The sequence below is a fragment of the Solenopsis invicta genome, chromosome 5, assembly GCF_016802725.1.
Source record: "Solenopsis invicta isolate M01_SB chromosome 5, UNIL_Sinv_3.0, whole genome shotgun sequence".
In the NCBI taxonomy this organism is placed as follows: domain Eukaryota; kingdom Metazoa; phylum Arthropoda; class Insecta; order Hymenoptera; family Formicidae; genus Solenopsis; species Solenopsis invicta.
In genome coordinates, this window is record NC_052668.1 from 10743671 (window position 1) to 10767976 (window position 24306).

The 24306-nt window shown below is 31.6% G+C and overlaps 1 protein-coding gene across 2 annotated transcripts in view; it reads right to left on the reverse strand.

The window, feature by feature from the left end:
* Window positions 1-464: 464 nt before the first annotated feature.
* Window positions 465-24306, reverse strand: part of LOC105196952 (ATP-binding cassette sub-family G member 1) — a 49294-nt gene continuing 25452 nt past the window's right edge. For both annotated transcript variants that reach the window (XM_026130768.2, XM_011163117.3), the window contains 10 exons: window positions 12978-13095; window positions 7454-7643; window positions 6388-6533; window positions 3524-3762; window positions 3032-3328; window positions 2486-2649; window positions 2165-2333; window positions 1818-1918; window positions 1391-1732; window positions 465-1310 (listed from right to left, as the gene is read on the reverse strand). In XM_026130768.2, coding sequence (XP_025986553.1) covers window positions 1152-1310; window positions 1391-1732; window positions 1818-1918; window positions 2165-2333; window positions 2486-2649; window positions 3032-3328; window positions 3524-3762; window positions 6388-6533; window positions 7454-7643; window positions 12978-13095 — 1925 coding nt within the window. In that variant the 3' untranslated portion in view covers window positions 465-1151. The remainder of the gene's footprint in view (window positions 1311-1390; window positions 1733-1817; window positions 1919-2164; window positions 2334-2485; window positions 2650-3031; window positions 3329-3523; window positions 3763-6387; window positions 6534-7453; window positions 7644-12977; window positions 13096-24306) is intronic.

The following is a 24306-nucleotide window of genomic DNA, read 5'->3' on the forward strand; positions in this document are numbered from 1 at the left end:
TTTGTCTCGACTAATATTCAATATATTCAAAATAATCCGTAATGTCTCGCGGTTATTGCACGATCGCATCGTGCTGATAAACAATTGAATTTACTCGACAGTAAAATTCAAGATAGAAGCATATGCTCAGTTGCGTCCTAACAAAAACGTGTACTGATCATTGAACTATACTCTAACTGGAATGGGCACTAGCCGCCAGAAAACGTAACGAGAGAGAGCCATTTCGAAGGGCCACCTCTCTTTATCAGTACAGTCACGTTAGAAAGTTTTGCAGTACCGGCACATAAGAATAGATAAACGAGCGACTTGAGTGACATACATAAATAAAACAAAAGTAAAATTGTATTGTATTTTTTTAAGTATTTAAGTAACTTTTTAAGTAAAAGTTAATTTCTTCCTCGTTTCCACGAATTCCGTTACATGCTGTATCAACATGAAAACAAAGAAGAAATTTAACTTTTGAGTAGAAATGTAAGCTGAATGCTGACACATGCGCAGAGGACGCTTAGAAAAAGAGAGGCCCCTCGCATTATGCTATTTCTATCACGTTTTCCGCTTACGGACGTTATATGGCAGTGCCCATTCCAGTTAGAGTATAGTTCAATGGTACTGATGCAGTAAAAAAAGGGTAAATACACGTTATATATATATATACACGTAAACATGTATATACTATAGAATAGTACCCTGGACAAATATGTTACAATTGTAATTACCAGCCGACATTGTTATTAAATTAAAGATATAAATAAGTTACATTAGTATTGATCCTATACATTAACTAAATTCAGCAACCCTAAAACACGAAAAAAAAATAAGTCATACAAGTCATACTTTGTGGTACCTTCGAGACGTACCAGAGTCTCTTTGACGTTGAATAAAATTCTCGTGAGAGCTTTTTTTTTTACCGAAGAATGCCGCGAAAATCCATCATTCGCGTAAAGTTCCTTGTGTCTTGACTGTTGCTTGTGTAAGATGCCGGAACCGGAACTTCGTATTCGTCATTTTTAAATATCATTGAGATTACCGATTACAAAAAATATGTTCGTTGTTATCCGCGCAATTCTACGCGGTAGAAGATAACACTTGCTCTGACTGTCCATCCACTTGCAATCACATCTGATTTTACAAGATTTACACGCGCTGGCGATTTATCGGGCGGTCTTGATCTTCCAACGCAAAAAGAGATACGCGGCAATTCGCAGTACGACAAAGATAAGCAGGAGAGCGAGAATATCCAAAGTAAAGTCAGCGTCGAGCATGTCCAGTTCCTCCAGAGTCGTGTCCGGATTCTTAAAGTGGCAGTACACCTAAAAACGCACGAAAAATTTAGCAACACTATTCGTAACCGACGCTGCGTCTCAGGATGTACGGCGTACCTTAAACCTACCTGAAAACACTTCAGTTTCTCACGGCCGTAGCTGTAAATAGTCAAAGCCGTTCCCTCGAAACCATATCTGATATAACTGAGATACGTGATCCATCGTAGGTAAACGGGGATCGCATCAAAGCTGACGAAGAATCCTGAGAAGAGGAGGAAAGGCACCGACATCACTGGCGCCAGAAACACGCCGTTTTGTACGTTCATCGCCGCGCCAACCACGAGACCTACCGATTGCGCGACGAAAGAAATCAGTAAGCAGGTAACCATGAACATAGAGAACCGTGTTACGTCCGCTGGCTGGCTTGTCATGAAGTACACGACGCTGACGTACATTATACAAAATATAGTCTGAAAAGCAAAGGATGTGAAAGTTAATCATCTATTCGCCGCACAAATGATTATGTACATTTCGTTACTCGATGGAATATTTTACCTGGAACGGCATATCCGAAATGGTAATCGCTAAGTAATATGATTTAAGAGAGTACCATCTGTTGAAGTTCTCTTTTAAAAGCACAGGCAGTTCCAACGGGACTGTAAATAAAAAAAGAAATGAGTCATTTTTAGAGACGATATTTCCATGAAAATTACTTTTCACGATCGTGAAAGTAAAAGGGCCAGTTTCACAACTTCCGGTTAAGTGTCAACCGTGATTGGTTATTTCTGATCAATTCCACTTAACGACAAATGCGATTAGTCAATTCCAATAGAAAACAGCCGATTAAGTTAATCGAAGGTTGTGAAATTGACCCTAAGTATGATAAACTCCAGGCAACTTACAGGACAGTATCGTGATTGTCATGGAAGTGTACATAAGAAACAACATGTTGAAGAACAGGAAACCCAGGTTGCTAAGTACTTTGGCGCCGTCGTTTCCGATATCATAATACAGCGCGCTAATTAGAGCCGCCACCAGAATGTGAGCGAAGAGTCGAAGATACATGAGTGTCTGTAGACATGTGAGAGTAATATTAGAATTAGACAATGTCTAAAAGATTACGTTGGAAACGATGATATATTTCATAAATAGTCGCGCAGTTACACTGTAGCTGCGCATATTGCGATTGCAAATAGGTGAGTAGTGCTTCTTCAAATACCTACCCAATCTCTACGACTGAAGAGTAAAGCGCGTTTCAAAATAATGTAGAACTGCTTAAATTCGGAGATGGGATATCTCTCCGGCGTTACTACGATTGATTCGTCCAACAGGGCTATGTTGGCATTGTCTTTCTTATCCGAATCCACAGATATTGCCACATCTAACGCTGAAATAATTTTAATATTTATGTTACTTTATATTCCATAATGATAGAAACAAAATGGAAAATATCCAAAGAGTGATTTTAATTCCAAAATAACTAGGGATAAACGAATCGCCAAAGAATAAGAACAAGTAAGTTTTAAAAATAAAGTTTGATCCTTTAACACGGTTGAATAAGTTCTTTCTATTATATAAGAATTGCAACTGTAATGAAACCAGGAAGAAGCTAAATTCCACATAGGACAGCTTTTTTCAAGAGATGAAAACTTAATTACAGGAAAACTCTAATTACAGAAAATTATATTAATTGAAGTTATATACTGAAAATTCGCATTATATAACATGTTGCAATCATTATCGAGGATTAATCATTAAATGTTATGTACCTTGTTTAGCAATGTCATTAGTAGCATAGCTGGGAATAAGTTTTCCATTACTAATCTCATTAGATTTTTCTTCCGAAAACTTCTCCTCCAGATTACTGATGTCATTCTTATCTTTAATTTTTACTTTGTCCAAGTTATCACCGTTCTTTAAGATATCTGCAGCAGCAGTGCAATTGTTCATTCCTTCTTTCATTTCGGGAAACGGTTGTCCTTCACGTATATCATATTTGCCATTGTTTATCGCATTGATTAAATTTTTGATGTTATCGCCGTATTCACCGCACGACACCTCAATGACTGAAAAGTAAATCAGAAATCATACTATAAATGTTTGCGTAATAAAATTACTAATTTATTATAGATAAAAGTAGATCTTACAAAACCCTAAGGATTATTTCGAAATTTATTTTCTTTTTAATTTATTTCGTTTTAACATAAACGATTGTTATAAAATATTGACGTATTATAAAAATCTCATATAAAAGTACTCACTAAACGATGCCGGGTTATGATAACTCGGACAATTAAGGCCAATTGTTCTTAAGAAAGGCACTAGTTGCGATGTAGAACCCTGGTAAACGCATTGGCCTTCGGCCAATGTATAGAGAGCATCAAACATCTCGAAAAGTCGAGCACTGGGCTGATGAATGGTACAAATTATTGTTCTGCCGCCACGTGCCAGGGTTTTCAATAACGAGATGCATTGGAAACAGGATGACGAGTCCAAACCGCTATAAACAGTCGAATAAAACCAGTGTTGTTGTGATATATTGTTTTCATCTTTACACATTTGCTGACTTATAATATTTGTGACAGCATCATAAAAAAATTACATGCAATTATATATTCGTGCTGATATATACATATACGTATATATGTGTGCGTGTGCGTGTGCGTGTGTGTATCAGCAAGATATATAATTGCATGTAATTTATGCAATTTATTTGTGGTGGATGTTTTGTGCAATTCTAGTTTTTTTAGACAATGTAGTAGATAAAAGGCTGTCGTTCTAGTATGTTATTTGTCATTCAAATACGCATTAGATTGCGAAATCTCAAACCGATCGGACGTTCCACGCGTATTTTATGGATAAAAGTTCATTTTTGTTGCATTGCAGATTTATTCTTCTGCAAAATATATCACTATATTTTCGGGGCGTTGTGCATATTGGACTTGTTCTACATTTTGTCCTTCGATAGCTTCAGTTAAACGCAAACTATCGAGGTTCATCATAATGCATTTTGAAGCTGAAACACACATCTTTCATGATCATCAACCGCCGCGCTTTTGTGTTATCTTTCTTCGTTTCTGAAATATTGGCAAGCAAGGAAAAAACTGCACAAAACACCTCACCCTACCCTATTGTATGTATATATACAAAACTGTATAAATATGTCCACCTAGTAAACGGAAATGGATTGAAAATTTGTAATTTATTTTAATGTGAATTAATCCTCTGTTATGGATTATATGACTCGGATTACTTTTTTGGATTGAAAAAAATAGAAATTCCATAATTTCACTTCATGGATTAAATCTCACTTCTCTTGTGGATTAAAATAAATTTAAAAAATTCTTAGACCTTAATTGGATATAAATGGATTTGTGTGGTTATTACCAAATTTTTAATTTTTTTAAATCTATTTCTATTCATTTTAAATATTTTGAATCCATTTCCGTCGTCTATGTTAATGAAGAAATTTCATGAAGAATCCTTTCAATAATTGGTAAACGGCAGTTATAACGTAAACATGAATGGATGAGGTCATCACAATCATCGTGTGAAACAATTCGTGGAATGAAATACGGTTCCATTGAAGATAGAAAAATTCCGATGAATCTCGCTTGTTAGTGAAAGTCGCCAACGAAAAAGAAACGTTTAAAAATTCGAGCATCATTTTACTTTCTCCCATGTTACGTCCTTTGTACCACATTTTGACAAATGTAAGTAAATAATTACAGATATTCGTTCGATATTCGTGTATTTAATCTTTCAAGGTGGAGTAGTAACTGGTTGAAAAGTTAAAAGTTAAATAATGAAGTTAAAAAGTTAATAACTTTTAACGTAACTCAGTTAATTATTAAAAATTGAATTTTTAACTAATTATTTTTGAAACATAAATTTTATTAACTTTAAATTTATTAACTTTTTTTTCTAAGTTAATTTATCTATGTTAAAGAAAATTTATCTATAAGAATTTATCTTAAAGAAAAAATACATTCCCACATAAGTAATTAGATTTCTTTGTTACTTCATATAAATAATTCACAAAGAACATATTAAATTTGTTTGATGATCCATATTATAATTGTTTTGAGTAATTTAACTTTATAAAATTACAAATTTTTAATTTAATATGACTAATATTTTTCAAAATTGATTTTTAATATAACTCAAGTTAATTTGCTCTTAAGGTAATTTTTAACTAATTAGTTTTTATTCATATGACTTTTAAGACGTAACTAAATTAATTTTATTATCCATTAATTTTAACTTAATTTAGTTAAAAAATATATTAACCTGATCTTTCAATACATATATCAATGTGTGAGAATTAAAATATGGATCAGTTTTCAACTGATAAAAAGAGCATTAAAGACCAAATTATAATAGTTAAGTTTTAAAAATAGTTAATTTTTGACGACAGATTTAACAGTCTCTAAGACAAAAAAAATTTTCGTTCATTTATCCTGTTATATCGTAAGATGCAATCACCGATTCGTAAATCTGGAACGCGGCTAACAGCTGCTTGGAGAGTTCCTTGAAAGTTACAAGGAGAAATTCAATGTGAACTATACGATACGTTAAAATCTAAAAAAAAACAGAACGTGTCCATTTCCGCAACTTAAAAAAAATAAACAACATATATCCTGATAACATTGGCCATGCTAACATAAGATCAAGATTCGAAGATCGAGGAAATTATTAAGGAAATTCGAAATTTCTCTCATAAGTCTTATTTAGAGAAAGCTAAAGCGATCTAGATTTCCTGTGCGTGAATTGATTGACTGGAGACATAATTCAATCAAACCCTCGAATATGTTTATAACAATACTTGAGCATTGTAAACTTTTTTGTTCATTTTATCCTTCACTCTTATTGACACCAAGTCATAAAATTTGTCATAAAATTTGTCCTTGAATTACAATTGTTACGTTTACGAGGAATTAACATTATACGTGAGCTCACCTGTGAACAATAATTCGCTAATACATCGGAATTTTTATCTTAATGCCATGTACATACGTTTATCTGAAGATTTATTAATTGATACATGTGAATTGCAAAATTTAATTTTAAATGCAAATAATTGTAAATACTGAATTATGTATTTTGCATAAGATTTAAAACTTACCTAGTTGGCTCGTCGAAAAACATTATAGGAGGATTGTTCACTAATTCCAAAGCGATTGACAACCTCTTCTTTTGACCGCCGCTCAGGTTCGAGGTCATAGTGTGGCGGTGCTCAGACAAGCCGAGAATTTCAAGGATTTCCCGAATCTGCGACAAAATCCATAAACATGTTGATAATTAATAAATTATTAACATATAAAATACGTTATCGATTATTTATAATTTATATAAATTATATCAATCAATTGATTTTAATTATGGACAAAGAGAGATGTGCAATTCAAAGACAGAAAAATAATACATTGAAAACTTTTGTGTTTCGTAATAAAATAACATCGATAATTACGTGTAGATTTTCTTTAAATAAATAATGCCAAAGATGAAACAAGCAAGGAGCACAACGCTAAATTTTACTATTTATCGCTATGTATAATACATTTATATACAATTAATTAGTTTTGGACTCTCGAAATTAAAACACAATTAATAATTGGAAAATAAGCTAATGAGAGTCAGCGCGAGTAAAAGTGCGCAATCACAAGTATTAATATTAAATCATTTATTCACTTCTAAATTACAAACGAACGAACCTAATTTCCCATTATTAATTACATTTATATACGTAATATTTATGTATTGTACATTTATACAAGATACGTTTCCTATAAACTCAATTATTTAAAATATCTCTATTTTCAATAAAACAAAAGTATATCAAAGAAAAAAATTATTTGTTTTAAAATGGAAAATATTATGACAGGCAGTTTTTTGCCATAATTATTTTCATTTTGTGAAATATTAAGATCATTAACAGAAACGAATTCAATCATATAAGATATGTTGATTTTAAGATAATCTTAAACGTAAAAAACACATTTAAACAATTCATTTTTATTTTTATTAACTATTACATTAATGAAAATATGCCTTTCCATTTAAAAACATGATGATATATGAATAATCGAGTTACAGGAAACACTTGTGTACGAATAAACAGCTTTATTCAATCATTATGCACTTTGAAGAGTTTGTCGAAGGTAAAAGATTAGATAAGAGGATTAGCTTACCACTTCTTCTTTCTCTGCTTGGCTAACGTGCGAATCAAGTTTAAGATTCGATGCAACCTTCATAGCTTCCGCTACTGTTAGATTCATGTGAAGCTGATTATCTTGCATGATGTAGCAAGAGAGTTTCCTGAAGGCACTGAGATTTCTTTCGTGGCCATTTATCGTAACGCTGCCCTCTGCACCTGTTACCCTGATAAAAAATTTCTAATAAATAACTTGATTGTAAGAAAACAATCTTGATGCGTTTGTTTGCAGCAATACATTGCAGCGATTTCTTACAAACTCATTAGCTTGTCCCATAAAAAAATAATTTGTGGAAGAATTTATGTACATATATGTACATACATACATTCTTGTTATTCTTATTATCTGAATATAAACTAACTTTGATATATACGCCGCATCAATTAAAAACATAATTTATCAAGTATTATTTATTACGTTTAAAGAAAATGAATTATACCAATAAAAACTTCATAAGTACTGTCTATTAGTATTAAAAAAAAATTAGAAATACGGAATATTTATATTCTTATATTTGGAAAAAAACTTTAAAGGACCCCTGTATTTTTGCCATATATCAAAAGTGACGGAATTTATACCCAGTCAACGCAAATCAACATCATATCTGTATTATATCTGTATCGTATATTAAAATTTCGCAGTCAACAATATAATGTAATCTAATACATGTAATAAATTATAATACATTTATATGTCAACAATGTAAATGTAGTATGTATAACGCACGTGTTATATTACATTATATTGTTGACTGCAAAATTTTAAAAAAGATATAATATAAATATAATACAACGATGATTTATAAGCTAAGTGGGAGGCCACTCATGAGTGGAACAATCAAAATTGAACAAAAAAAAAAACAAGAGTTAAACACAGGTATTTTCGTGTACTCCATCCGTAATATTTCTCTACGCTTATGTATCATGAAATAATCAATAAACCTTTTACACTTTCTACAAAAAGAGTAATCATTTTACAAAAATTATAGTATATCTCTGTGCTACTCATAACATTGACAAAATGAAATCACAGTGGTTTTGTTAACGTAAAGACTAAAAAATTAAAAATTACAAGACAATACTAATGTAACAGAATGATAGCAAGAAAATTATTTTCACCCCTTCTATTTTTCTTAACTTTTGCGGCGTAAATTTCCGTGCGACGTACATACCGGTGTTATCCTATTATAATAATTACATTTTTTTATTCGTCATTACATCCAAACGACGCAAAATGTACGCTGAAAAAAATTAGGTCGATCGTAAATGTTTCGTCAACGTTCTTGATCGAAGACGCAGCTAGCCATTAATAATTCATTGATTTTTCGTTTAATTGCGCAGAGTCTCGATGTCAGATCGCCGTGAGTATATTACGGAAAGTTGCTTGATCACGGATGCGCTGAACGCGATATCGTGCACGTAGACACGCCGCACTGGGTTGACTATGAAACCGGTTTGGAAAACGCGATGGAAAAAAAGAAGCGAATAAGCAGCGAAACAACTTTTACGCGGCAACAAATACACCGTAGGTCATGTTTCTTGCAGGCAGACTGCATTGAGCCTGCGAACTCTGCTACTGCAAACATTAACGAAGAAATCACAAAGATATCTGAGACGCGACTAAACGTCAGTCAAAATTGGATGGCTCGGAAAAAGTCATAAGTGATTCGTATCACTGATCGCATCTGCACGTTATCACATGTAGGTTTATAATTATCCATACATTTTATCTATCTATATCATATTAAATTAAAATCTAAGATATTTACTTAAACAGATCGCGGCATAAAAACTCGTGAACAAAACTTTTTATTATAATTGCAACTTTTTATTATAATTGCAGATATTGCTCTTTACTACTACAACTGACCCAATCAAAAAGCAATCATGTACCGTCGTTGTGCCAGACAATTTGCGGTCAGAAGTGCGTGTCCACTAGTCGACTTCCATAAAATATAACTAGCCGTTGAAAACCGGTTCGAGCAGATATGATTTGAAAGAGTTTCTTGGTGAGGTGTTAGTTACAACGCCCTTGTATAAATTTAAAAGCAAAAAGGACGCTGTCATGCTGTGCTTGTTCCCACAATCTCCACACGTAGATTAGAGCGGAGGCAGGAATGCGCCTCAACATCGCAATTGTGTTCGATTTGTAACACAAATTAGAAGGACTTTTCTTATATGACGTGTAATGCGAAGTAGAGAACCTCTGACCAGGCGACAGCTGTCAAGCGCTCGTTACATTTTGGAAAATATTGCTTTTTACACTTTCTTTATATGTAGAAAAGAAGAGAGTAATATGGCACCCATTTTCATTTTAATAAAAAACTTTGTAATCAATATTTTAAATTGAAACTAGAACGATTATATTCGTCAAAGTGTTGTGTAACAGATTTTAGACTCAAAATAATGAAATATTCATTACTTAAGACGTAACTTTTAAAAATAGAACGCACTGCGCACACTCAGCGGAAGAAAAAAAAAGTGTTAATAATACGGCTAGTCGAATAAAAAGTTCAATAACGAGAAAATTAACATGTGTTGTACATACATTCGTGTGATAAAACGCTCAAGTTTAAAAACAATGAGGAAGAGTATATGTAATTACGTGCTAAATTGTACCCTGAAAAAGTTTAGAAGTACTCAAAAATGCCTTATAACAATTGTCAGCTGCTGTGCATTGGTATATTAGCGCCATTAAAAAATGGTGGGCTATTAAACGAATAATTCCGTAAGGCCCGTAAGCAATTGTTAGAATTCGTCACCTAATAATGGAGATGATAGCCATATAATACTCCCGTTTTCTCTACAACATATACAACCTTAAAAATGAACTAGAAAAATCTGCTCTGAACTTTTTTGCCATAATTTACATAATTCTTTCAAAGTATCCTTGAAGAGGTACAAATATAGACTGTTTAATCAAGCAGAACCGTCAGCAGTCAATTGATCGAACAATATTTTGAAATAGAAAGTTTACACCGAGTGCAGTGTCAATTCTTTTGAAAGTAATCCCAAACGTTTTCACAGGGCGATTTCAAGATGATGCGCAATTGAATTACTGTAGCTATAAAAAAAAAATTGACGCGTAGGTATAGCACGTAAACAAAATTTTTAATATCTCAAATGTCAATGGCGGGATATTCCTGTTCCGTAGCAGTTTCATAACGGCACAAAACGCGAAGAAAGTGGGACCGTACATCGCCGAAGAAAGTGAGACCGTAACATGGCGAAGAAAGCGAAACGTATGAACAACGTGTGGAAAAAACTGAAAGTGCCCGACGAGGTCAAGGCGAGATTATACGACGAAATCTTTCCGGAAAGAAACTGAAAGGAGCATACGTGTGTCGCATATCATAGGTTTGCACAAATGCCCCAATGTTCAGCAATAAGTCACAAACACTTGAAAGCTGAAATACTCATTTTCACATTGATCTTCAAAGAAAAAGAGAAAGAAGATTGTGTCTCGTGTATTTCTCTAATGTCAATTTCAATGGCAATGCCAACGTATTTCGCATTTGTTTATTAAGGGGGCATTGTACACCCAGGAAGGTCAAACCAATCGATTTTTTGATTATTACATATTTATAATGTTTAATATTTCGAAAATGTCTGGTAAAAATTTCAAATCAAAATTTCGAAAAATGATGAAGTTATAGCCTTGATAGCACATTGGCGCGCCGCTGAGATATCATGGTTGGACCACGGTCCGTCCCTTCAGTTTCGTGTCTAATACGAAAGTAAAGACGCATTATTAGAGTGCTGTATTGGTGGCTATACTCAGAATAGCAATAAAAGTTTTAGCAATATAATTTGGAAAATAGCCTTAAAAACAATGCACAGCGTTGCTATTACAGTAGAAATTGCTACAGACATAGCTGCTTGCATATTCAACGATGATATAACTTCAATATTACGAATAATTAGCGTTATGGGCATTTCTCTCGGACCGGAATGCATACTAATATGCTACGCGCGAAGATGATCGCTGCATAGCGCAAGCCGAAGTACGCGCACAGGAACAGACGAAAGAAGCGCGAATACGTCGCCGACAACAAAATTTAGACGATATGTGCATCGCATCTACTGCAGAGGACTTGTATTATGGCCCTGGAATTAACGACTCTGTGTAAGTTAAAAAAATTTTATGTTTTCTTAACAAAAACATATGTTGAATATTCAAACGCGTTTTTCTTGGAACGACATTTTTCAAACTGGTACCAGAAATATCTCGACAACCACTGAACTGATTTGCTTAAAATTTATACTGGCTATTCTACACATGACTATCTATCACGTACCGGAAGGTTTTTTTTAGACCTCTTAGTTTTTTAGACCTCTTAGTTTTTTTGGGAGGAGGGGGCGAGAAAACAAACAAATTTTATCTTGAAAATCGCAACTTTAAGTTTAAACGCCCGCCATTTTGTCAAAAATTGATATTTTTGAAATCGGCTACAATACGTAAAAGATATGATTATATATTTTAAGATTCCATAAACATTTTTTGTTTCAGTTGATTTTTGGCGAAGGTATACCTGATACCGTTTTGGGCGATTTTTTCAGGGCTGACTCTTCACGACACCATATCTCTGTCATTTTGCGCAATTTCTTAATAAAAAAAATCATGAAGTTTCTTCAAAATATTATTTTTAACTAAAAAAAACCTAATTTGGTAAGTCCAACAGTTTCCAAAAAACAATTCAGAAAATTGCCCTTCTTTTGACCTCCTGGGTGTATATGTTCCCTTAACGTGTGATCAAGATGGGAGAATTTTTCACAGGCAATATTTGCTACTCGACATCTCGATTAATAATCTCTGGCATAAAAAATCTTAAAAGAGCATAAAATTCAGTGAAATGTTTTGCGTTTTGATGTTGGAAGAGACTGCAAATGTTCTGTGATTGAAAAAAATTAAATAAAAAAAACTTCTGGATTCGAATTCAATCTGTTTAAATATTCACCCAGTAGATCTTTGATAAATGGAAATTTGCGGAATATATGCATTTTGTAGTAATATTTTAAGTGATAATTGAATAACATTTAATATTATTTAATATGAATAAAAAGAGAATTTTTAATTTATAAAAACAGTCCTAAATGTAAATTAAAAGTGATTTTTTTGAAAACAGTTGTTTATTGCTCCCTAATGAATTTTTTACCACTTCTCCCGCCAACTTTTCTTTTAATAATCTTGTTTTTGATAACAACAAAATAATTAGGACAAAAGAGTCATACGAATACTTGAGTGAAACATGAAATATTATCAGTAGTAGCTCTTCAACGATAGAGGCTGAATAAAATAATTTTTATCTATAATTACTGCAAACCTATACTTGTTGTCTACAGGAATATACATTAATTCTCACGTTTCAAACTAACTTACGCAAGATTATGTCTTATTCAAAATACAGACGTTTATCTTATTTAACATTTATTTAATATGCCATTATATTATTATTTTATTGGCAATAACTGTATCGTGCAGAAGTCTCATGCTCACTCACTTGTATCCGGTGAGGATGTTTAGGAGCGTAGACTTTCCAGCGCCTGAAGGGCCCATGATAGCTGTCAACTCGCTGGATCGCAGTCTGCCGCTAACGGATTTGAGAATTGTTTTCACATCTGAAAATGAAATAAAACTTTTAGATCTGTGAGTGATAAGACAGAATCTTAAATATATATTTTATTTGATTTTTTTTTTAATTCTGTTATTACGGACCATTAAAAAATATTGTCAATAAATTTGCATAAGAATTGAAAGAAAAAACATGAAAAGTTTACTTTTTAAGAAATATTTTTTTAACGCAAATGCATAAGAGATAATGAGAAACAAATATTTATTTATTTGATTATTATATTTACTAATGCATCTTCGAGTCAAGATATTCACGTGTATCGTAAAAACAAGTACATGTCGTGTACGTATTTGCAATAGCAAATAATTAAATATGATACTCTCCATGAGCAATCATGGATTAATTAGAATTGATTTTCTATATATATATATATATATATATACACACACACACACACACACACACACACACACACACACACACACATATATATATATATATATATATAGTTTTATTACGAATATTATCGGTCAACCGATCAATGTACCGAGATGGCATAATCTCAGCTTTTTATGACATCGACAACTAATACATATATTAGAGATATCGGACAAAGAGAACAGGACAAAGTCCAAGACAAATAAGCCCGTACATTACATTGCGTTTGCATATATAGCCAATCAGCTTGTGTGAGTCACATGTAGACGCAAGGCCGGAAGAGCGACTTTAATTGATGAGTCCGCCGCAACATAGAAAGCTAAGCCATTGCATCATTTCATTTATTAATTTTGATCGTTGAACGATTTATATAATAAGAAAAATAAGGCGATCAAAATTAATAAAAAGTTTTTGTAAATAATTAAATGGATAAAATGGATTAAATGGATTAAATGGAATCTACTTTTTAATTTGTAATTAATTATATATTCGACTTGGCATTATATAGTAGTTTCCTCCTACTTTTTTTTAACATGGTTTTTTCATAGGTCGGAGACGTGAATCATTTTACATATTTTATATTTTGTAATCGAGCACTTGATTAAATAAATAATATGTAATATTCTTGAATGCCTGTTTCATACCTGTTGTATACATTTTGAATGTTATTTTTAATTTTAAATAATAATCATAGAAAAAAACGCATTTGCGTATTTTTAAACAAATTTCTTTCTCGCATCAAAATATTTGTTTGCTATCAATAATATAAAAACATTGTAACATTATTGCGATTTAGGAATCCTGTTTAATTTCAATCAATAAAATTTTCTTTTTATTTATATTTGTAGTATATTTATATTGTACAGCATCCACTCTTTATCGTCCATTATGATTTTATGCATAAAGTTCTTCTATTTGAATCTCATTAGCAAGAACACAGTCGTCTCACATCGTCGTTTTTCTTTTTATATCCGGATTGAGTTCATGTGGAACTCATCAGCCTTTCTTAATAAAACGACAGAAAATCCACTTTCTAGGTCGCTCCAAGTTTTGAAGCGATTTCCTCTTGAATTTGAGCGGAATTTTCACTTAGCAACTACTCAAGTTCTTTATCTTGAAATTTTTTTTAGTTGAAACATTCTCATGAAAGATCAAAATCACTACTTCAATCTTTGATACTATTTCTTGCATGTCTTATGCGTCATAACATGTATTTATTCAAAGTAAAACAAATTATTTCCGCGGCAACATTTTTCTTTAACTGATATGCAAAAAGAAAAATGTCCAATATGATGTTTGTCGAAAACCATCGTATTTTAAGAAGCTGTGTCATCTGTTTTGTCAAGTTATATAGTGTTTTATAAATATTACAGTGGATACTTCAAAATCCCAAAATGGCGAGAAAATGTTTAAATTTAAAATGTGTTATTGATTCAACTGAAAGACATTGAATTAATTTCTACACTTAAGTCCAGTTTTTCATTAGCTGGTTAACTCGTGGAGCTTCATCCATGATGATGTCATAGGTGAAGATTATTTTAGATAAAACATCGGATTAAATTTAACCATAAGTTAATCAAATATTGAAAAACCGGGCCTTAATAGCTCATTTATAATTCCATTTATATTATTCGTTATTTGCTTCGATAAAAGAATACATTTCACTAACTACAAAAAAAAAACGAAATAAATTGCTTTTTAATGTGAAGCAAACATACCTTGTAAATTTTGACGTGAAAAAAAAGCTTTTTTATTTCTATGATCATTGGAAGCAGAAGAATTTAAAAACTGAAAAAAAAGTATTTACAGTATTATATAAAAAAAAGTCTGTTAATCTGATGCACGTAAAAAGCGATGCGATAATACGATTGTTTTAATAAGATCAAATGTCGTATAACTTGACCTGCCAGTTTTATAACTCGATTTCACCACTGTTCTTATTTCAAAATCGCAGGTAGAGAAGTGGAAATGGCCTGAACAGTGCTTTGTCAATTGTGCAACCAGCTAAAATCATTTAATTTAAAGTTAGTTATCATTGCAGCGCGCGCGTTCGTTTCAAGAAAAGAACATTAAACACGTTAATGTATTGACCGCAAAACTTTGCATATTGTTTCCCATGCCATGAACTGTATAATCAGTGAAACAATAGGCTCTCTACAACACTGTGCAGTTCTAAGAATCTGTTCAAGGTAAAAGTTTTAATACATTCGCAAAGACTACAAAAATATATAAAGTATTTATAATATATAAATATATAAAGCGTACATACGCAACTTTAACTACAAAAGAAAAATTTAATCTTTTTTAATTATAATACCGCAATCAAAAAGTTTATTTTATTGTTTGTGCTATTTTTTTCAATTCTAAGAAGTAGAGATCTAAAGAACATTTTAGTTTCCGAGATCTCTGCAAAGCACCGCAAGAAATATTTCATTCGTTAATCGTTAATTTTTTCCCAACAATGGAATTTCCAACAAAGAAAGCAGTGTAAGTGTGTGTGTGTGTGTGTGTGTGTGTGTGTGTGTGTGTGTGTGTGTGTGTTTATTTTCATTCGTCCGATCATTTAAACAAGGTCTTTCGAAAGTAACAGTGAAATAATTGCTTAAAAACACAGTCCGCATTATATTCACATGTTGCCTTGTTATAAGACTTTGGCGTTACGTATGCACGCAAAGTGGCAATTTAACGTTCCCTGAGAAAGATAAATGCCACCGTTGTCACATACGTTATTCATGAATATCCGGGTCACCGGTTATTTGCTACGTGCACAAATATTTGCGAATCATATGTGGAGGTGCATAAAATCGTAGTGACATAACAGGATGCTATTTTAATTTCGATTCAAGGTGAACTGATTTTTTGTGTACATGTCGGGACACACTGCCCGAGAGTTCTACAAAATAGACTAAACGATACGAGACGGAGATATACAAATCTTTGAACGTTAAACACAAACCATTCAGGATTTCCAATAAATAACAAATTAATTAAAAGCCTAAAGTTGCTAAGACCGTTTTATCATATAGCTTTGTCTTTCGGCGGTTCGTTTATTATGTTTATCACACATTTAGCAATTCTTATAAATTTGCTGTATCTACCACTGAACAAAATGTTAGAGAAGAGTAAACAAATGCGTACTACTTAATTTATTTTTCATTATATTTCGCATTTGGTACAGTTTTGGATGCAAATCCAAGATATCTAAATTATAGTTGACAAAAAATGTTTCAAGCACCTATTATTACATGTAAACCTTTCATTAATAACAAATTAACTTGTTATAAACTTTTTTGTAACATGTGGTAAAAGGAATGATTTAGAAAATCGGTCGCCTAAAGCACACCTGTGATCTTTAAAATCGTGTTTAAAATCATGTTCGAAAGTATCGAATTTATTAAAGTAATTAACAAGGTAAAAAATTATTAACTAACAAAGAAAGGTGGGGCAAAATAAGGTAGCAGAGTGAGACAGGGTATCTCCTGTATCACACGAGTCGAATACAGGAATCACAATCATGTACGTTAGATGTGATCCTTCAGTCATTGAAAGTTACCCACAAGCCAGCAAAGTAGGCAGCTGCGTTATTGAGTTAGACCTTAATTTATACTTTTTTGTAATGTTCTTATGATTTTATCTCATTTTTTTTCACCTGTGAGTATTAAGTTAGAGTATATTTTTAAAGTGTATTTTACCTTGTCCATGAGGGAATACCCCGTTTTACCCCAGCCGTAGGGCAAGATGAAGAAAAATGCTTTTTTCTTTATTTTTTTTTAAATAAAGTTTATAATTCTCTGAAGATTCTATTTAATGATAGTTGTATTGAAAGATTGATATCCAAAAAATATTTAAAAAGTAAAGATAATTTGTTGACTATAAAAACCTAATTTTTAATAAAAGCTTAACTATCCCAACTTTTGCCCTATCTTCCCTACTTATTTTATTAATAATTTATCAAAAAATTAATCAAATATTCAATAATTTATAAACAACAATACTGAAAAAGTGAGAGCACTTAAGTAAAACTCGCTTAAAATTATTGTTGTAATTGACATATTTTTATTCATATCAATTATTAGTTTTATTATTATTTATCAGTCTTATATTTATGTTGTAGTAAAATTTATAATACAAGTTAAAAAACTTGATAGAATTTATAAAAATATCGATTTAATTTTTATAATAATTGTAAATATGTTATAAATTGATGAAAAATTTACATCATATGTATCTGCCCAGATAGCAAGCTGACGTTATTTGTCGTCAAAGACGTTAATTTCACGTCCAAATGACAATAAATTACGTCAGATTGCTACCTGAATGATTTTCTAAAATGCTAATGGCATGCACAAAGCAAGATAAAACTTGTGAATTTTTGTCTATTATTTATTTTTTATCTAATTTTTATTTTCGTCACTAAATATTATCTATATTTTGTCAAAATGTAAAATATTGAAAAGATACGCTTTAGGAGATCGGTATGCAGTTAGTAACGTTCTCCTATTTAACTCTTTAAATTAACTACTAAGCTATACAGACAAAATTATGCTTTTTATTAACTTTATGTATGGTATTGTCTATCATTCTGGAATATGTGTCACTCTATCTTGACCTGACGTAGGCATTGTTGTTATTTCTAAGAAATCCGATAACGTTCTCCTCGCATGACTTTCAATGTGATTGACAGGAAACACGCGATTTCTGCACATCCTGTACATTCTAGAATATCCTGAATATTCTCTAAACTCAACGAAGTTAACGTGAGGCATTTACTGCCTCGTGAGATAATTTCACTATGACAGTTTATCACCTAATGACGTTTATTGCACGAGTGCACAATATTATGATCGCGAATATGGCTTTACATACGAGTATATACTGACACATTGATCCTATAATGCTTGCTTTTTCATGAATCAACGTGACTCTACACATATAAATATGACGTTAGGGAAACGCGAATATCGCGGATCGTAAATTATTACAAATCTATCGAAGTCGCATTTATCGTGCCACTTATATAATTAGGCCAAATAACAACTATCGTTATCGATTAAATAAAGATATTTCATGTGCAGCTCCATATGTAATTTATGTTAACGATTCATAAATATGGTTAATGTTTCTACTTTGAAAATTTGCAGTGTATGCAATTTTTATCGCGTTTTCTAGCCTCTTACTTTGTATTCCGGAGCATGACCATGTGTTGTAATCAGAATGCGGTTCCGTTATCTCTCGGATAGAGAGCGGTTTGTTTGAAGAAAAAGCAAAATATGCAAAGTGCAAGTACTGTTGACCCGGTCTTTGTTTCTCGAAAAGCGAATGTACGAAGCAATGACCTCTGCAAGCTGATGACTGCTTCATAACCAACAAAGAGCTACTTAACATATTTGATTAATACTTTGCGATCTGTGTGTATTTCACCTTGTTGCACCGTCTAACTTAAACTATGGCCATAATACGAACTGATAAGCCACGTTTTTTTTTATCGTGAACAATATAAAAGCACCTATTAAAGTATTTCGTATATGTATTTTGTTTTCAATATACCTTCGCGAAAATAAAGTGTAAAGCAAGTGTGAAGCATAAATTGAAACATCGGAAAATAAGGAAAGAGTGATGAAAACGTAATCTTTAAGAAGTGTCGATTGGAACATCGGAACGTAAGACAAGAACGCTTGTGTAAAGCTTATCTAAGATTTCAAGAATTTTTATTTTCTTCAGGGAAGTGCAATATTATTTCACCGCACTGTACTGTCGATAAATCATAACGTCGGAATTGGCGTGATACTGTATCATCGGTAAACCGCAAAGTGCTAATGTAATAAAAATAAGCGCTACGTTTTCGTGGAATGCGATGGTATGCGATTATATTTTTAATATGTAGACTGTTCCACAAGCTTGAAATACGGAGAACAATGCAAATGCTCATCGTTGAAGGTCGTGTGGCTAATGTAGGTCAATAGTTATATGTGCCGCACTATCATTTTGAGATCATTATTGTTGATACGTTGATGTGCTCATCGTGACTTTCTAAAATTATTGCGTTGCACGCAAATATAAAATATGTAGAAGTTACTCCCCAAAAGGATTCAGGTTCATTAAATATTGTAAAATTATAGATATTAAAAATTGATATCGATTAATAAAGTTTATTTGATAAAATTTTAGGCTTTGGATGACGTTATACTGCGCAATTCGCCTGGATAAAAAAAAATTTCAAGATAAATACAGTTCCTCCATGACGTTAGAGAAGAATATATTGTGCAATAGAATAAATATCTTCATCTGCAGTAACGCCCACGTGCTACTAATTGCACCATTGTTAGCTTGATAGATCACGTAGGTAAAATATTACCGACCATGAAGTGAATGAGCCTTCAAATCGAACCTACGCACGTGTAAGGAGAAAGAGAGACGAATCGAGTTTGCCAATTTCGAGCCTGGAAGAAGCTGCGCGACGAATTGCGCAAACCGTAGATTGCAAAAATCTCGCTGGCGGTGGTTTACAGCATTTAAATTACTCCGGTTGCTCAGGCCACGTGTATTATGCGTATATATAAGCATGCCACACATTTGCACGCACAAAAAGCAAAAGCGATAGAGAGAGAGAGAGAGAGAGAAAAGGAGAGAGAGATAAAAAGATCTCAAAATACCATGCCCGACTAGCTGTTTTCGCGAGGCCACGCTAAACTTTCTTTTTTTATTTTGCAATTGTGCGGATCTGTGTACTACAGTGCAGTAACGCTCATTCACGTCTCATTGAAATGCTGTAGCCTAATTGCGCACAAATATTGTATATCGTAACTTCAGCCATGGCGAGAACTTCTATCTGAATGTCTTCGTGTTCATACAACTTTAATAATTTCAACACGAGATTTACACAAGAGAACACAAGATAATCTCGAGAAGTCCTTGACGTACGAAATTATTCATCCACAGGCCGCCTTTATGATTATGTCAAGGAAAACAGAAAACTTTGTAAACATTTTCTCTTTATTTCGAAACAAATATATCGATATATCAAACGATGTTTCATTAATACAATAATTTTAGGGAAATAAAAAGTGCCAAAGATTCGCGTGGAAGTCCTCGAAATCTTGAAATATGCATTTATGCGATGCTCTTATCTATTCTTATACCTTATTGATAAACATTTTAATGACGGCAAGAAAAGTGATAATTGCGGACAAGGGTATTCCACGATAAGAGACGTTGTATACTCGATGAATCACTAAGACGTATATGTTAGGTTTTATTACGTAGGTATCGCATTGGTGAAACAGTCATATAGGAATTTCTACGAACGATCGTAATAGAGACCATTAAGAGAGAGAAGAAGGTTGGACAAGTTAATATTTTTTTAAGTAAATTAAATTAAAATTAATGCCTTTTAAAACTAATTTAGTTACGTTAAAAGTTGTTTGAGCAAAAAGCTAACTTACAATTAGTAAAAGTTATATAAAATTAAATTACCTTAAATTAAATTAAAACTGGATTTTGAAAATCATTATTTACATTAAATTTGAACTACGCAAGGACGGTACATAGAATAATCTAATTTGGACCTTAACGACGGAACCTTTCTTATGCGTGTTTTCTTACACTTTTGATATGCTGAATTATTTGCGAAACGTTAATTTCAAACTAATCTGACAGAAAAATATTGAAATTCATAGTAATAAGCTCTCGTCGAAAAATGAACAAAAACTCAAGCTTTAATCGTCTTCTCAATCACTTTGGGTGAGTCACATTTAAACATTTGGTTAACTTATCATAATAATCGTGCCTTTTTAATTCCATTTTATATACATTTACAAAATGAATATTTCATCTCTTCGAACATTACAATTGTAAGATATCACTTTAAATATTGTGAGTCATCCAACCGTTTTTAGACTGAGAAGCATCGGCATTCATCTCGGTAATATTGTTACGTTAAAGATGATTTTAAAGTGAGTCGAAACGTTTGTGGTTGTTATTTGATTCATTTCATGTTTAATAAATGTTGAAAGAGTTCATAATTGTAACTGTACCCTTACGGAAATGAACTATTGGAAAGCCAATAATCACTATTGACTTACAATAGTGATTATTCGTTTTCTAATAGTAATTATGTAACATCCAATAATTGAATTATTCGCAATAATCATTTCCTAATAGTTTTTAAATGAGTGATTATTAATTTCATAATGAGATTATTTGCAATAATTATTCCCCAATAGTTCTTTTATGGAATGATTATTGATTTCATAATCAGGTTATTTGCAATAACCACTGCTCAATAGTTTTTAACTGTAGTGATTATTAATTCCAAATCAGATTGTTTGCAATAATCATTCCCCAATAGTTCTCTTATAAAATGATTATCGATTCCATTAATCAGATTATTTGAATAATCACCAGCACACTACTTTTAATAGTTAATATATAAATGATTATTAATCGACTATCCACAATAAACCCAAGATCTGGATTGTTTTATATACGTTTATTAACCGCAAGTATGGTATAAAACAGGTATAGGTATAGGGCAAATATGTATATAGGTAAAACGGTTTTTATACATTAGAGCAATATACATTTATAATAATCGTTCTTATTACGTATATGTAATACGGAACGTATTTTATATGTTGAAAAATGGTTTATAAAATGCCAGAATTGTATTTACGTTTATAATACGTATAGAAATACTATCAAATACTATCATATACTAATTAAATAAACGTTTCTTAAATACGTTTATGATTTGTAAAAGTTGTTTTTTTAAATAACGTATCAAAAATAAGATTTAATCCAGGTATGATATACTTTTTAAATATGTTAATAAAAGTTTGAGCGTAAATTATATTTACACGTTTTCATTGCAGCAATATTTATAAACGAATAATAAACGTATTTTATACCACATTCGGTATAACTAATTAAAGATTTATTGAAAACGTATATTATTATATGAAATAAAAAACATTTATAAATTATTTCGGAAATATCGAATACGGTTAAAATCCAAGATATTCAATTATTAATAGTTATTTTACACGTAAAAAAATATTACGGTGCTCTCGAAAATTGAGCGATTTGCTTTAGTTTTAAGTCTCAAAGCTTTTCCGCGGCTTGCGCGGCCACACCGCGAAGGATCTTCTCGTGAGTCGAGTGCCGCCACAGGCGTTATGTCTAGGCGCCACTGCGACCTTATTTCCAAATCGCATTTCAATAAAACTTTTGGGAACTGATTGTTGTAACCTCGAGACGAGTATTCGCTCTCGTTTTTTTCTAATGTGACGTGTAGGTGGAACGCTTTTACATAAAATTTTATATTTTTACATGTAAACAATTTGTATTGTTATTAAATCTTGTACATAAATGTTTAATTCAGATTTAATCTTTTTTTAATCCTTTTGAACGAAAAGGAAAAAATATTTTTTTGGAAACTTTAATTTATTACGTTTAAATTATTGATTTATCAATACATATTTTATACCACTATATATAAATATATATAGTGATTATTGGTGACTAGTGATAATTTTTTAATAGTTCTGTGTTTGTCCCAATAATCCGCGAAAAAACTATGACGAATAATCCAATAGTTTTATTAATAGCTTTACTAATAGTTTCCGTAAGGGTACATTATTAAACTTTCATTAGTCTAGTTTAAATATTGTATTTTTCAAAAACTCAAGAATATATGACATTTTCTTACATTCTTTTTCTCTTTCTATATCATTTCCTATCCCACCTTTCTACTCTTGCCAAACCATTTTGACATTACCTAATTTTACTCACAATCTAATATTATCTGACCTGCTTCAAAATATTCCGCTTTAGCATAATCCATCCACATAGCACAGAGCTCCTAAAGATGTCCGTACGTTCTAAGGTTGGGACATTCTTTAGATAAAGTCTCTGGACAAGTACAATGACGTTATCGTGACAAATATCAGATTCCACGCGTGGAAAAAAATAGGAAAAAAAAAGATCAAAAAATATCATATATTCTGCACGTTTTGCTCAGAAAACGAATTGTCAAGAAAAAATTTTGTTTCGTAGCTTTGCTACATTGTTAAAAATTATTGTTTTATGTATTTTAAAAATTATTTGCAGATAACACACAATTAATTGGTTTAAAATTAACTAATTATTATAAGACAAAAGTTATTAATTTTTTAATTTTATCACTTAACTTTTTAACTAGTTACTTCTAATTTTGGAGACTATCATAACAGAATAAAACATAAAGAGTAAAAGCAACGGTAATAGGATACAAAATTATTATTTCTCGAAGCAAGTTTCTTTACTTCTTGCGCACGTCAATGCATGTTCTTTAGGCGAGCAATGTAAGTCTTACCTATTATTACTCGAAACATCTTGTTCTCTAAACCATCGAAAAATTCAGAGACAAGGTTGGGCAGTAATTAGTTAAAGAGTTAAAAGTTAATTAATAAAATTAAAAGTTAATAACTTTAAAAACTTAACTTAGTTAATTTTTAATGATTTAATTTTTAATTTTATCTAGTTATTTTTGATATACATTAACTTTAACTCATTAACTTTTTTTTAAATTAAAAATTTATTTATGTATAAGAAAAAATTGTAAGAGAAAAATGCATTCTCATATAAAAAATAAAATTTCTTTGTTATATTATATAAACTTAATTTACAAATAAAATGTTAAGTTTATTTGATGATCCATATTATATGCAATTGTTTTGAGTAATTTAACTTTAAAAAATTGCATTTTGTAATTTAATATTAGGAGTACAAATTGAAAACCGCCGTTTTCCAGTAGATGGCGCCAGCGGTAAATGCTGGCGCC